Source organism: Chiloscyllium plagiosum, unplaced genomic scaffold (assembly GCF_037043375.1).
Source record: "Chiloscyllium plagiosum isolate Xiang-an unplaced genomic scaffold, Cpla_swu_hap1 HiC_scaffold_6, whole genome shotgun sequence".
Lineage (NCBI taxonomy): Eukaryota > Metazoa > Chordata > Chondrichthyes > Orectolobiformes > Hemiscylliidae > Chiloscyllium > Chiloscyllium plagiosum.
Genome location: NW_028270144.1, coordinates 49,350,956 through 49,367,076, shown reverse-complemented (window position 1 = coordinate 49,367,076; position 16,121 = coordinate 49,350,956). Strand labels below are relative to the sequence as shown.

At 42.0% G+C, this 16,121-nt stretch overlaps 1 protein-coding gene and 1 non-coding gene across 3 annotated transcripts in view; one reads left to right on the top strand and one right to left on the bottom strand.

Moving 5' to 3' along the window:
* uggt2 (UDP-glucose glycoprotein glucosyltransferase 2) overlaps positions 1–16,121 on the bottom strand; it is a 374,691-nt gene that overhangs the window by 201,225 nt on the left and 157,345 nt on the right. For both annotated transcript variants that reach the window (XM_043691460.2, XM_043691456.2), the window contains exon 14: positions 3,275–3,394. In XM_043691460.2, coding sequence (XP_043547395.2) covers positions 3,275–3,394 — 120 coding nt within the window. The remainder of the gene's footprint in view (positions 1–3,274; positions 3,395–16,121) is intronic.
* On the top strand, positions 13,959–14,030 carry trnaa-ugc (transfer RNA alanine (anticodon UGC)). Its single transcript has one exon. It is a non-coding gene; the product is annotated as a tRNA-Ala (tRNA).

Below are 16,121 nucleotides of genomic sequence, written 5' to 3'. Positions count from 1 at the left end.
CTGTACAGGACATTGGTTAGGCCACTGTTGGAATATTGTGTGCAATTCTGGTCTCCTTCCTATCGGAAAGATGTTGTGAAACTTAAAAGGGTTCAGAAAAGACTTACAAGGATTTGCCAGGGCTGAAGGATCTCAGCTACAGGGAGAGGCTGAACAGGCTGGGGCTGTTTTCCCTGGAGCATCGGAGGCTGAGGGGTGACCTTATAGAGGTTTACAAAATTATGAGGGGCGTGGATAGGATAAATAGACAAAGTCTTTTCCCTGGGGTTCGTGGAGTCCAGAACTAGAGGGCATAGGTTCAGGGTGAGAGGGGAAAGATATAAAAGAGACCTAAGGGGCAACTTTTTCACGCAGAGGGTGGTACGTGTATGGAATGAGCTGCGAGAGGATGTGGTGGAGGCTGGTACAATTGCAACATTTAAGAGACATTTGGATGGGTATTTGAATAGGAAGGATTTGGAGGGAAATGGGCCGGGTGCTGGCAGGTGGGACAAGTTTGGGTTGGGATACCTGGTCAGCATGGACGGGTTGGACCGAAGGGTCTGTTTCCATGCTGTACATCTCTACGACTCTATGACTCTTGTTACTAATAGTTAATGTGCCTAATGCTAATGCAATCTGCAAAAGGATACTGTTGTGTAAATTACAGCTTCCTACCAAAAGAGCTTTTTTCTCTGCTGAGAGGTAGTCCATCCTTCATACATAACATGACTTCTCCTTATGGCATCAAGAAATGGCTGATTAATGCCTATCATCCTTCATTGACTGATGGCTTAGCATTACTCCTTACTGAACATCAACTAGAGGAAGCACTGTAGGAGGCAAGGGAACGTAATGTACTCTGTTCAATGAGCATCACCAAGAATGGCTTGGCAGCACCACTGATGACCAAGCTGCATAAATTGTAAAGAACATAATTCGGTCTGTGACAGGTGAGCAGAGAACTAGTAAGAGGGTCTGGATGGGATGCTATTCGGAGGGTCAGTGTAGACTTGATGGGCTGAATGGCATCCTCCATCTGCACTGTTGAGATTCTGAGACTCCCTTGATCACAAGATCAGTAACAGGGACATTTGCCATTAATTACATAATATTCAGTCCTATTTACAATTCCTCCATGTACCATATAGCATTCCATGTCCAAATGCAACAAAACCTTGACAATATTCAGGTCTGACTTGACAAGTGGCAAGTATCATTTGCACCGAGTGCCATGCAATGACCATCTTCAAGAAGAGAGAATCTAACTACTGCTCCCTGATATTTAATAGTGTTACCATCACTGAATACTTCTCACTATAACATCCTATGGGTTGCCATTGACTAGGAATCAAACTCAACTAGCCATACCAAAAATGTGGCTTCAAGAGCAGGTCAGAGGTTAAGATTTCAGAGCGGTTAACTCGCCACTTGTCTCCCAAGGTCTCTCATATCCACCACTTATAATCACTGTACACGTGGTATTCTGTCCTACTACGCGAAAATGAGGACTGCAGGTGCTGAGATTAGAGTAGAGAGTGTGGTGCTGGAAAAGCACAGCAGGTCAGGCAGCATCCAAGGAGCAGGAAAATCGGCGTTTTGGGCAAAAATCCTTCATCAGGAATGAGGCTATGAGCTTCGGGGGTGAGAGAGATAAATGGGAGGTGGGTGGGGCTGGGGGAAAGGTAGCTGAGAGTGTGCAATAGATGGATGGAGGTGAGGATAATGGTGATATGTCAGAGAGGAGGATGGAGTAGATAGATGGGAAGGAAGATGGACAGGTAGGACAGGTCACGAGGGCAGTGCTGAGCTAGAAAGTTGGAACTAGGATAAGGTGGGGGAAGGGGAAATGAGGAAACTGGTGAAATCCATATTGGTGCCATCGGGTTGGAGAGTCCCAAGGTGTAAGACGAGGTGTTCTTCCTCCAGGTGTCGGATGGTAAGGGAGTGGAAATGGAGCAAGCCTAGGACATGCATGTCCTTGGCAGAGTAGAAAGGAGAGTTGAAATGTTCGGCCACGGGGCCGTGGGGTTGGTTGGTGTGGGTGTCCCGCAGATGTTCTCTGAAGCGCTCTGCGAGCAGGCGTTCTGTCTCCCCAATGTGGAGGAGACCGTATTGTGAGCAACGGATACAGCAAATAGCATGCGGAAGTAAAATTTTGATGTAGTGGAGCGCTCCTTTGGGGCCTTGGACGGAGGTGAGGAGGGAGTTGTGGGTGCAGGTTTTGCAATTCCTGCGGTGGCAGGGGAAAATGCCAGGAGGGGAGAGGAGGTTGTTGGGGGGTATGGACCTGACAAGATAGTCGCGGAGGGAACGGTCTTTACAGAAGGCAGGTATGGGTGGGGAGGGAAATATATCCTTGTTAGTGGGGTCCGTTTGTAGGGGCGGAAATGGCGGAGGATGATGCAATTTATATGTAGATTGGTGGGGTGGCAGGTGAGGAGCAGGGGGTTCCATCCTTGTTGTGGTTGGAGGGGTGGGGTTCGAAGGTGGAGGTGCGGGAAGTGGATGGGATGCTCTGGAGGGCATCACTAACCACGTAGGAGGGGAAATTGTGATCTTTAAAGAAGAATGCTATCTGGGGTGTTCTGGTTTGGAATTGGTCCTCTCAACTGTTGAGAGCCAAATAATAACTAAAGTTCTGTTAGAAGCTGGAAATAGATTCTATAAGGACATGTTTGGAATAAAATAGAAATATAAAGTCTGGAGCCAGTGTGTTACAAAGACGTAACAAATGAATATATCCTATTGTGTCAGTTAAACAGGACGATATATTCATTTAGAATTTTGAAGGGTACAATCCAAGTGAATAAGTGAGTTCTGAGATATGTTAAATTAAATACTGACTATTTTTTCAATATTGTTTTGTTCTGCAATGGAAATGCTGTCCTTTGAAAAAGTGTCTTCTGTACACCGCAAAGTAAATAATGCAAATAACCATCATAATTCCTATGACTCCAACAACCAGGGATTCCTCTACTTACTGAACTGTTAAAGGACTGTTTGATAATAATTTATTTTACAGAACACAAGACAGAAAAAGGAAACTTTCACATGTATATACAGACACATACACATAGAGACACACAGAGACAAATGTACCTCAGAGTTTTCTCTGCAGTGATATTTACCATCACAAAGATTTCGCTGCTTGATTTTAAAAATCAGAATTAATATGGTTTCATTATCCATACTATCAAGGTTATTGAAACATTATCAGGTAATAATTACAAAAAAAAGTATAAAATGCCAAAAATATTGAATTAGTTGAGTATCTTTATTTCACAAGACTTACCAAATTGAAAAAGTTGCGCCTAATTTGCCGTATCACACCTGGGAAGGTTGGCCGCAATAACTCTTGATAATTTGATGGCCAAGAACGGTACTTCTGGTCTCTTTCCAGGTCAGTTATCCACTGAAACACAAAAGGAGCAGCACCCCAAAGACAATCAAGATCTACTAATCTTGTGATTTCAATTAAATTCTCACATTGGACAGCTCATAACTTTAGAAAAAGGATGTTAGCTACAACAGCAATCCCAAACTGTTTTGATGAAACCCTTGAGAACATATCCCAGCCAAATATTGGGAGAAGCCTTGCCAGAAGTGACCTGTCTGGTCCGTCAGTCAGTGAAGGATACAAAATGTGAAAGGGATTTCATTTCAGAAGGTTGTTTAAAGTGTTATCAGTCACTGGAGCATCAGAAACTGAGGGTTAATCTTATAGGTTTATAAAATCATGAGGGGCATGGATAGAGTGAATACCTAAGGTTTTTTTTCCCAGGATAGGGGAGTCCAGAACTAGAGGGTATATGTTTAAGGTGACAGGGGAAAGATCTAAAAGGGGCCTAAGGGGAAACTTTTTCACGCAGAGAGTGGTGCATGTATGGAATGAGCTGCCAGAGGAAGTGGTGGATGCTGGTATAATTACAACATTTAAAAGGCATCTGGATGGGTATGAGTAGAAAGGGTTTGGAGGGAAATGGGTCATATGCTGGCAAATGGGATTAGATTTGTTTCAGATATTTGGCTGACATGGATGAGTTGGGCCGAACGGTCTGTTTCCATGTTATGCAGCTCTTTGACTCTATAACACTGCCATTTTGGAAAAAAGACACCGACTATCAGAAATATTCAATTTCTTAGATACTGTTCTGTAATGTTAAATGCATTTAAAGGATCTCAGAGTGCCAGCACATTCTTATTTGGTAGGGCATATGGTGCTGGAGGCTAAAGCAATCAAAACCTTCCACAGCTACTCTGGAATAGACACGTGGAATGCTGGAGAAACTCAGTAGCTCTGTCAGAGACTGTGCAGAAAGAAACAGAGTTAATGTTTCTAATCACGATGAATCACTGTACTTAAAACATTAATTCTGCTTTCTCTCCGCAAATGCTGACAAGCCTGATGAGTTCCTTCAGCAATATCTGTTTTTGTTCCAATGACATAGGAACAGCTAGAAAAAATGTCTGAGAGATTATGAACAACTCAGGGTTAAATGAAAAACTTAGAATCACAAATGTAGTAATCTCAAGATTACTATCTGATCCATGTGCAAATTGGTAAAGGGTAAATAGGTTTAGAAAGTTAAAGATTGTTGTGGGAGAGTTAGGTTCCGATACACGGGGCAGTGGCACCAGGATTGGGGACAGAGAGCTGTTCCAAGGGAATGAACTTCATTTGCTGGGACCATTGGTCTGGAAAATTGTATAACTAAGGTAACAGAGGGTTTCAACCTAATTAGTAGAGGGTTTAATTGAAGGGAAACAATAGAACAGTGGTACAGGTTAGTGAAGATGAAACTGATAATCAAAGTGAAGGAAGGACGTAGTGACTTTACCTTCCCCAATATTGACTGTAACTCCCTTAGAGCAAGAGATTTAGACAAGGCAGAATTTGTCTTAGACCCTGTCTACGCTTTGTTTCCCAAATGTAGAGGAGATCACATTGTGTGTAGCAAATGCAATGGACCAGATTGTGTGAAGTGTGGGTAATGTGCTGCTTCACCTGGAAGGTATGTTTGGACTCTTGGGGTTGGCGGGGGGGGGGGGGGGGGGGGGGGGGGTGGGGGGGGAGAATGGAGGTGAGTCAATGGCCAGGTGTTACACCTTCGATTACAGGAGAAGGTGCTGTGAGGTGATGTTGGAAGTGAAGGAAGAATGGACCATGGGATGTCCCAGAGGGATTGGTCCCTGCGGAAGGCAGACAAGAGAGGAGGGGAATATGTGGCTGGTGGTAGCTTCTCACTGGAGGTGCTGGAAATGGTAGCTGACGATCTTCTGGATGTGCATGTTGGTGGAATATTAGTTAAGGATAAGGGGGAACCTATCGTTGTTGCGGGAGGGAAGAGCTGAGGGCAGAAGTGTGGGAAATGGGTCGGACTGATTAAGGGCCCTGTCAACAATATTGCTGAGGAGTCCTTGGTCGAGGAAGACAGTGGACATTTTTGAGACTCCCTTGGCGAAGTTGGCTTCAATGAAACAGATGTGATGGAGATAAAGGAACTGAGGGAATGGAGTCTTTACAGGAAACAGGGTGCAAGGATGTCTAGTTCAGCTTGCTGTGGGAGTCGATGGGTTTATAGTGGAAATTAGTGGCCAGTCTATCCCCAGAAATAGAAACAGACATCAAGGAAGGGAGTAGTCAGAGATAGGGCAGATGGAAATTAGAAGCAAAATCAATGAATGTTTCCAACTCCAGATGAAAGAGGGAAGCACCACCAATGATATCATTGATATATTGGAGAAAGTTATGGATGGGGGCCAGCATAGGACTGGAGCAAGGAATATTCTACATTCCCCATGAAGTAATACGCATAATTGGGGCCTACATGGATACCCCTCACCACCCTCTGCCCTGAAGAAAATGAGAGTAGTTAAAAGAGAAGTTGATGAGGGTAAAGACGAGCACAGTCAAGCAGAGAAGGTTGGTGGTGAGTGGGGACAGTTTAGGCCTTTCTTCCAGGAAGAAGCAGACAGCCCTGAGACCATCCTGGTGGGGGATGGATGTCATACAGTCGTAGAGATGTACAGCATGGAAACAGACCCTTCGGTCCAACCCGTCCATGCCAACCAGATATCCCAACCCAATCTCGTCCCACCTGCCAGCACCCGGCCCATATTCCTCCAAACCCTTCCTGTTCATATACCCATCCAAATGCCTTTTAAATGTTGCAATTGTACCAGCCTCCACCACTTCCTCCGGCAGCTCATTCCATACACGTACCACCCTCTGTGTGAAAAAGTTGCCCCTATAACTCAGATAAATGCGAGGTGCTGCATTTTGGGACAGCAAATCTTAGCAGGACTTATACACTTAATGGTAGAGTCCTAAAGAATGTTGCTGAACAAAGAGACCTTGGAGTGCAGGTTCATAGCTCCTTGAAAGTGGATTCGCAGGTAGATAGGATAGTGAAGAAGGTGTTTGGTACAGAGTAATAGAGATGTACAACATAGAAACAGTCCCTTCGGTCCAACCCGTCCATGCTGACCAGATATCCCAACCCAAACTTGTCCCACCTGCCAGCACCCGGCCCATTTCCCTCCAAATCCTTCCTATTCAAATACCCATCCAAATGTCTCTTAAATGTTGCAATTGTACCAGCCTCCACCACATCCTCTGGCAGCTCATTCCGTACATGTACCACCCTCTGCGTGAAAAAGTTGCCTCTTAGGTCTCTTTTATATCTTTATATAAAGGTCCCTTTATATCTTTCTCCTCTCACCCTAAACCTATGCCCTCTAGTTCCGGACTCCCTGACCCCAGGGAAAAGACTTTGTCTATTTATCCTAACCATGTCCCTCATAATTTTGTAAACCTCTACCTCAACCTCAATAAGATCACCCCTCAGCCTCCGACGCTCCAGGGAAAACAGCCCCAGCCTCTCCCTGTGGCTCAAATCCTCCAACCCTGGCAACATCCTTGTAAATCTTTTCTGAACCCTTTCAAGTTTCACAACATCTTTCCGATAGGAAGGAGACCAGAATTGAACGCAATATTCCAACAGTGGGATAACCAATGTACTGTACAGCCGCAACATGACCTCCCAACTCCTGTACTCAACACTCTGACCAATAATATGCTTTCTTTTATTGGTCAGAGTATTGAGTACAGGAGTTAGGAGGTCATGTTGCGGCTGTTCAGGACATTGGTTAGGCCACTGTTGGAATATTGCATGCGTGTAAAGGGTTTGCATATCTGTGGTAAAGACGAGGCGGCTGGAGCCTACAAAATGAAAAGTACGAAATTGGAGTAATGCATCTGAAGGATCACAAATGTAAGTGGGCAGGGACTGGCCCAGGGGAGAAAAGATTGAGTCAAGGTAGTAAAACTCTGGTTGTTTCCTCTGGAGCGGTGGAGGCTGAGGGGAGACTTGATAGAAGTCGATCAAATTATAAAATGCATAGGGTTGATAGAATCTTTTTCTCCAGAATTGAAATGTCTAAAACTTGGGGGCATGCATATAAGGTGAGGGGGTAAAATTCAAACAAGTTGAGGGGCAGGTTTTTTTACACAGGGAATGGTAGGACTCTGGAATGTGCTGCCGGGGTGGTGATAGAGGCAAATACAATAGAAGCTTTTAAGGGACTTTTAGATAAGCACATGAACATGCAAGGAATGGAGGGATATGGCCAAGGACAGGCTGAAGGGATTACTTTCATTTGATGCCATGTTCGGCACAACACGGTGGGCCAAAGGACCTGTTCCTGTACTGTACTATTCCATGTTTTGTGTTTCAAAATATAAAGAGAAGAATACAGAAGGTATTAGAACCAGAATAAATAATTATGGTAAAAAGTCAAAGCTTTGAGGCTCTGCCTTTGAATGAATGCACCATTTGTAACAATCTAGATGTGTTGATGGCACAAATATAAAGAAATGAATATTAATAAGGAGTTAATACAGGAAGAGCAAGACTGCAAACTCGCAATTAAAGTGTATCTGATGTTCAGTAAAAATAGGCATAAGCAAAATAAGGTAAGGTAGCTTTGGTATCATCAATGAATCGTGGTATACATGTAAACAATTTAAAGTACAAATAGGAAGGGAAAGAAGTCATGGGTTGGAGTTCGCTCCAGGCCCTGGAACACTTGCCTCACTCTAGGACAAAGTATAAATCAATAAATGATGGAGGCAAATTAGAACGGCACTGAAAGTGTCACTGATGATTTTAATCTGAATATTGGCTGGGCAAATCAGATGGGGAAAGGGTAACATTTGTGGGCGGCACGGTGGCACAGTGGTTAGCACTGCTGCCTCACAGCGCCAGAGACCCGGGTTCAATTCCCGACTCAGGCGACTGACTGTGTGGAGTTTGCACGTTCTCCCCGTGTCTGCGTGGGTTTTCTCCGGGTGCTCCGGTTTCCTCCCACAGTCCAAAGATGTGCAGGTCAGGTGAATTGGCCATGCTAAATTGCCCGTAGTGTTAGGTAATAAGGGGTAAATGTAGGGGTATGGGTGGGTTGCGCTTCGGCGGGTCGGTGTGGACTTGTTGGGCCGAAGGGCCTGTTTCCACACTGTAAGTAATCTAATCTAATCTAATCTAATCTAAAAAAAAAACATGGATAATGAATTTGTAGAGTGGATCAGGGATCGTTTCTTAGAGCAGTACATTGCAGAATCTGCCCAGGTATAGACTAATTTTGATCAAGTGATTTGTAATGAGATGGGATTAATAAGAAATTAAAGGACACATGATGGCACAGTAGTAACATCACTGTATGAGCAATCCAAAGCCCCAGGTTAACATTGTTGTGACATGGGTTTGAATCTCACCATACCAAATGGAAAAATGTAATTCAGTAAACGTCTTGAATAAAAAGCTAGCCTAATAATCACTGTTGATTTTTGTAAAAACCTTCTGGTTCACTAATATCATTCATAGAAAAGAATCGATCATTCTTCCTTGTTTGACCTACAGCAATGTTGTGGACTCTTAAAGGTCTTCTGGAAAATTAGAGATGGGAACTAAATGCTGGTCGAGCCAGGAATACTCACATCTCCGAATGAATAAAAAAAAGTGTTGTTAAGGATTCTGTGGGAGTAGCATACATGATACAATTTCAAACTCACTTTGAGGGAGAGCAACTTGTCAATTCAAATATGGGCAATTACAGAGCTCTGAAGAGGTGTTTAAAGTGGGCTATGAAAATAAACTATGGGAATAGTCAGTGGGTGAGCAGTTGCAGACATTTTAAGGAGCAAAAATGTATTCCAATCAAAAAGGACTAAATGAGAAGAATGAACCACCAATAATTACCAAAGGAAGTCAAGGAGAATATCCAAACAAAAACTAAAGCCTTTAAAGCGAAGAAAGCTAGTGGTGGCCAGAGGATTGGGATTTTTTTCAAAGAACCGGCAGTGGATGATTAAAAGTTAATAAAGAGGGAGAAAATTGATCATGAAAGTAAATTGGAAGAAAATAGTAAAACAAAAAGCTTCCATGGCTATATAAAAAAGAGAAAGCAGCCAAAGTACATGTGGACCTTTGAAGTATGCAACTGGGGAACTGATACTGGGGAACAGGGAATTGCAGCTAAGTTAAACTAATCTCTTTTTATTTGTCTTCCAGGTCACACTACTATAAAAATCTCAAAATAATAGATAAGCAAGATGCTAAAGGGAGGAAAGGCCTTATAACAGTCTCTATGTTGAGGGACAAAGTATTTGGCACACTAATAGTACTGATTACAAACAAATAATCTGACAGCTTGTGTCCATGGGTTTTACAGGAAGTAACTGTGAGGTAGTAGAGGCATTGGACAAAATATTCTCAAATCAGAGAATTCAGAGTGTGTTCCAGCAGATTAGATGATGCCCTGTTCAAGAAAGGAGACAGAAAATAAGAATCTATCAGTAACTTACCTAACATCTGACATTGGGAAAATGTTATAGTGCATTATTAAAGAAGAAAAACAAGTTACTTAGAAACACTTAACATAATCAAACAGGGCCAACATAGTTTTGTGAAAGGGAAATCATGTTTGACAAATTTGCTAGTTTTTTTACAGAGATGATAAAGAAAACAAACAGAGATGATAAAAGAAGTTTCTATTGTCAGTTTTGGGCATTTTAAACAAAAAAAACCTCAGATCACTTGTAGCCTTACACTGCCACTCAAGATCTTGATTGAAAGACCACAATGACTTTCAGTACAATAATATAAATTTCCCTGCTGCAGAGTTCACACACAAATTCACACCTTACCCCAGTGTCAAATAGTTTCAGGTAAAGAGCTCCCTGAAAGGCTAAGCAAGTTTTATCCATTAAATGTTGAAGAAGAGCAAAAATTGAATAGCTGGTATGTACCAAATTAATGGATTTCAGTGAACCACTAAAAGTAGTTCAATCCCTTTTGCATTATGGACTGTTTATCCATGATTGAATTCCAGTGAAATAATGAGATGAGGGCAACTCGAGTGGGCTACTCGTACAAAGTGGTAATAAACAAAATACCCCCGAAAAGCAATTTGTCAAAAGAAGTTATGCACAGCAATATATTTAGTAGTTGGATATGATCCAATTGTTGTTTGTGCATGTGCAAATGTTATTAAACTAGTTTGCACATTTAATACAGAGGCTGTTATCAAATGCTGTAGAGGTCTTTGATAATGGCAGCAAGTGAATGGCAACAAGACCAATGTGCAAGACATGATTTGATGATTGCATGCTTGAGTGATAAACAAATAGAAAAGAACTTGGCTGATAAAATGGTGACTTATCAATTAAGTAAAATAAATTAGGTAACACGCACTAGAATACCTTTTTGGGAAAACTGAATCAATTAACACTTTGGAAGAAATATGCTCCATGTTAAACATAATAGAACACATGGGACAAATGGTGTAGTTTTGTTTTTTTGATTTCTCTAATATGTCCAACTTTGTTTGGAAAATTGTTTACCAACTTCAACTTCCATCAGGAAGTGAGACTGTACTTCAGTGTAAGAACAACTCATGTTAAATCTCAAACACTTATGATTATTTCTTATTGAATATGTGGATTCACCTACTCGAGAAAGAGAAAATTTTGACCTACTCTTGGGAAATTAGGCAGGGCAAGTGACTGAGGTGTCAGTGGGTAGCACTTGGGGGCCAGTGATTGTAATTTTCGTAATTTTAAAATAGTTGTGGAAGAGGATAGACCTGATCTAAAGGTTTAAGTTCTACATAGGAAGAAGGCCAATTTTGTCAGTATTAGGCAGAAACTCTCAAAAGGTGATTGGAAGAGGCCATTCACAGGTAAAGGTATGGTTGGAAAGCAGCAGGCCTTCAAAAATGAGACAATGAGAGTTCAGAGAGAGTATGTTCCTGTTAATGTGAATGGCAAGGCTGGTAGGTGTAAGGAATGTTGGATGACTACAGAAATTGAGGCTCTGGTTAAGAAAAAGAAGGAAGCATATGTGAGGCATAGACAGCTGGGATCAATGTGAATCCATACAGGAGTATAAGGACAGTAGGAGTATATAGAAGAAATCAGGAGAGCAAAAAGAGAGCAGGAGACAGCTTTGGTAAGTAGGGTTAAAGGAATCCAAAGAGATTCTATAAATATATTAAGGGCAAAAGAGTAATGAGGGAGAGGACAGGGTCCTAAAAGATCAACAAGGCCATTTATGTGTGGAACAACAGGAGATGACTGAGATACAAAATGAGTATTTCACATTAGGATTTACTGTGGAAAATGACATGGAAGCTAGAGACCTTGGGGAAATAAATAGTGATACCTTGATTAGTGGCCATATTACAGAGGAAGTGGTGCTAGTTGTCTTAAGATGCATAAAGATGGATAAAGCCTGGGACATGATCAAGTTTATCCCAGAACGTTGTAGGAAGCTGGGATTTCTAGGCCCCTTGCTGAAATATTTGTATCTTTGATAGCCACAGATGAGATGCCGGAAGACCCCAGGTTGGCTAATGTAGTGCCTTAGCCTCCATGTTCTTCTCAAGTAAATATCTCGAGTACTACAGGGCCTTAATCAGACATGTTAATGGGCCAAGGAATGGCAGGTGGAACTTTAATTTAGATAAGTGTGAGGTGTTGCATTTTGGATAAGTGCATGAATAAGAACGTTTTGGAGGGACATAGGCCAGGAGCAGGCAGATGGGATGAGTTTAGTTTGGCATTATATTCAATATGGACTGGTTGGACCCAAGGGTCTGTTTCCATGCTATATAACTCGAGGATTCTTAACCTCCAAAAAGTCAGATAGATTCTACAAAACCTGCTAAAGTAGTTTTCCTAAATATGCAGCAGGTGAATGGAAAATACATACTTATTTGTCTAACTCTCAGATGAATTGCTATCACTCAGCTTGATTTGGAGATGCCGGTGTTGGACTGGGGTGTACAAAGTTAAAAATCACACAACACCAGGTTATAGTCCAACGGGTTTAATTGGAAGCACACTAGCTTTCGGAGCGACGCTCACCTGATGAAGGAGCGTCGTTCCGAAAGCTAGTGTGCTTCCAATTAAACCTGTTGGACTATAACCTGGTGTTGTGTGATTTTTAACTTATCACTCAGCTTAGTTATCTAAATATACATTAAAAATAGTTATGGTTATTGCCCTTAATGGTATCTAATATGTTTTTGTGAAACGTTCAATCCAAAATAGAAGTCACCAAGCCCAGGTACGATGTTGTTGATGGAAGCAAAGGTGGAAATAATGGAAGTGCTAACCCTAACCTTTAAATACTCCTAAATAACAAAATGCACCAGTGGACTGAATAGTTACAATTGTTGCACAACGCTTTATGAAAAGGGACAAATCCAGTAATTAAAGACCAGTCAGCTTCGAGTCATGGTGGACAAAGTTTCAGAGTTCGTGACAAATAATGTCACTCAAAAATATATGCATTGATCAAAGACACCCAGCACAAAGTTGTAAAAAGTCAAATTCTGTGTGTAAAACCCGATTGCATTTTTTGATGAAGGAACATATAAAGTTTTAGGAAAAACCTATGTTCCACATCTGAACTGGCAAAAGGTGAAAAAGTGAGTCTACAGGAACAAAGAGATAATGGCAGTTTGACTATAGTGTTAAAGAGAAAAAAAAGAGTATAGTTGTCTTTCAGACTGGAGGAAAATGTACAGCAGACATTCCCTGGGATCAATATTAGGACCACCATTCTTTTTGGTATATGAATCACTTTGATTATTTTATCAGGGGTCAAATATCAAAGCTTGCAGATGGCACAAAGCCTGAACATGTAGTAAACAGTGAAGAAAATATGACCATGAGACTGTGTTGAAATTGGAAACAAAAATAGATGAAATTCAATGTGGCAAAGTGTGAAGTGATGAAATTTAGAAAAGTTGAAGTATAAAATAACTGAAACGGTATAACTTTAATGGGGATACAGGAACACAGAGACCTGGGGATTAACATAAACATAATGAAGGAAGGAGGGAAACTCAGTAAGGTTGTTTTAAAAAAACACATTCAGATACTTCAGCTTAAAAATTAAGTTTAGTACAAAAGGAAGGAGCTTAAACTGAACATTTTGTAAATCACTGCTAGCCCTCATCTAGACTATTATGTTCAAAACTTTAGAAAGTCTATCAAGACCTACAGAGGAGATTTACCAGAATAGAACTTTCATTCCTTATAGAGACAAAGAGAAGCTGAGATTTTTTCTCCTCAGCCTGCCATTCCACCCTTTGAGTTTGTTCCATCTATGGATTATTTAATAGCTGAGCTGTGCCTTCACTCCATCTCTTCAACCTGGGTCTGTTGCCCCCAAATTGTTGTTGTGTAGCAAAAATCTATCAATCACTGTTCAACTTTCACACATTCGAGAAGACCATAAGAAATAGGAGCAGGAGGAGGTCATTCAGCCCCTGGAGCCTTCTCCACCATTCAGCAAAATCATAGCTGATCTGACCTTCTTCACATCCACTTTCCTAATCTTTCACAATAACCCTTAATTCCCTTACTATCTGAGCCTCAAGTATATACAAAGATTATACAAAAATGATACGGGGATGTAGCTCAGTGGTAGAGCGCATGCTTTGCATATATGAGGCCCTGGTTTCAATCCCCAGCATCTCCACTTTTGGATGGCACAGTGGTTAGCACTGTTGCCTCACAGCGCCAGAGACCCGGGTTCAATTCCCACCTCAGGTGATTGACTGTGTGGAATTTGTACGTTCTCCGTGTCTGCGTGGATTTCCTCCAGGTGCTCCGGTTTCCTCCCACAGTCCAAAAATGTGCAGGTTAGTTGAATTGGTCAAGCTAAATTGCCCTTAGTGTTAGAGGTAAATGTAGGAGAATGGGTCTGGGTGGGTTGCGCTTCGGCGGGTCGGTGTGGACTTGTTAGGCCAAAGAGCATGTTTCCACACTGTAACTAATCTAATCTAATCTAATGTCCCTATAGCTCTTTGTGACATGGAGCTGCAACCCTCTGAGAGAAGAAACTACTCTTCATCTCAGTCTTAAAATGACACCCTGCTATTCTGAAACTGTGTTGTCTCCCATGAGATGAAACATCCTCTCAGCACTTACCCTGTCAAGCCCCATAAGAATTCTATATGTCTCAGTGAGATCACCTCCCATTCTTTTAAATTCCAATGAATAAAGTCTAAACTTCTTTAGTCTTTGACCACAGATACAGTAGCAGAATTCAGGCATTTGGTCCATCAAGTCTGCTCCATACAATCATGGCTGATATGTTTTACAGCCCCATTCTCCTGCCTTCTTCCAATCAAGAACCTATCTATCTCTGCCTTAAATACACTCAATGACTTTGCCTCCACAGAATTCTGCAACAGTCAGTGCAGGAGAGAGAAAGAAACTGACACCACAGTGAAACTGCGCAATTACTGCCTTTGCTGTTTGAATTCATGTATCGCTGGACATCGGAATGCATCTGGGAAAATTATCAGTGAAATTCACAACTGATCTTGGAGGAACTGTTTGGATAAAGTCACAACACAGAAACACTTAAGTCAGAGTTTCTGTAAGCCACACTTAAAACTACTGCAGTAATGAGTAGAGTGGGTTATTTCATGATTGTATGTTTTTTGAGATATATCTCTTGATTAAACGTAAAATATACGCCATAACTATCAATTTAACCTGGAGCAGTGTTTTGTAGAGGAATAAGACTGTGTTATTTTCTGGGTCTGAAGATTGTGAAGGAGCAAAAATGGCCTTTAGTAGAGTGATATGTACTTCTTGTCAGATGTGGGAGTTTAAGGACAGTTTACGGGTTACTGTGGATTATATGTGCAATAAATGCTATTGGTTGCAAATCCTATCAGATCGAATCAATCGGTTGGAGAGACAATTAGAGGCATTGAGGAATTTGCAACAGCAACAATATGTGATGGATGGCAGCTGTATGAAGGGGGAAAAGTCATAGATACAGTCACATAGATGGGTTAACTCCTGGCAAGGTAAGAGAGGTAGGCAGTTAGTGCAGGAGTCTTCTGTGGCTATCCCCATTTCATACAAGTATGCTGTTTAGGAAAACGTAGGAGGTGAAGGATTTGCAAGGGAACATAGCACAAACAGCCAAGTTTCTGGTATTGAGATTGACTTTAATGCAATGAGAGATACGTCGGGTTCCAAGGGATCCCCACGGGGCGGCTCAGTGGTTAGCACTGCTGCCTCACAGCTCCTGAGACCTGGGTTCAATTCCCACCTCAGGCGACTGTCTGTGTGGAATTTGCACATTCTCCCCGTGTCTGCGTGGGTTTTCTCTGGTTTCCTCCCACAGTACAAAAAATGTGCAGGTAAGGTGAATTGGCCATGCTAAACTGCCCATAGTGTTAGGTGAAGGGGTCTGGGTGGGTTGCTCTTCAGAGGGTCTGTGTGGACTTGTTGGGCCGAAGGGCCTGTTTCCACACTGTAAGTAATCTAGTTTAATCAATTGTGTTAGGCGATTCTCTAGTCCGAGGTACAGACAGACGTTTCTGTGGCCAGCAGCAAAAAATCAGAATGGTGTGTTGCTTCCCTGGTGCCAGGATCAAGGATGTCTCACAGAAGGTGCAGGATGTTCTCATGGGGGAGAGGGACCAGCAAGAGGTCACTGTCCACCTTGGAACCAATGACATCGGAAGGGAAAAGGTTGAGATTCTGAAGGGAGATGACAGAGAGTTAGGCAGGAATTTAAAAAGGAGGTCCTCGAGAGTTGTAATAT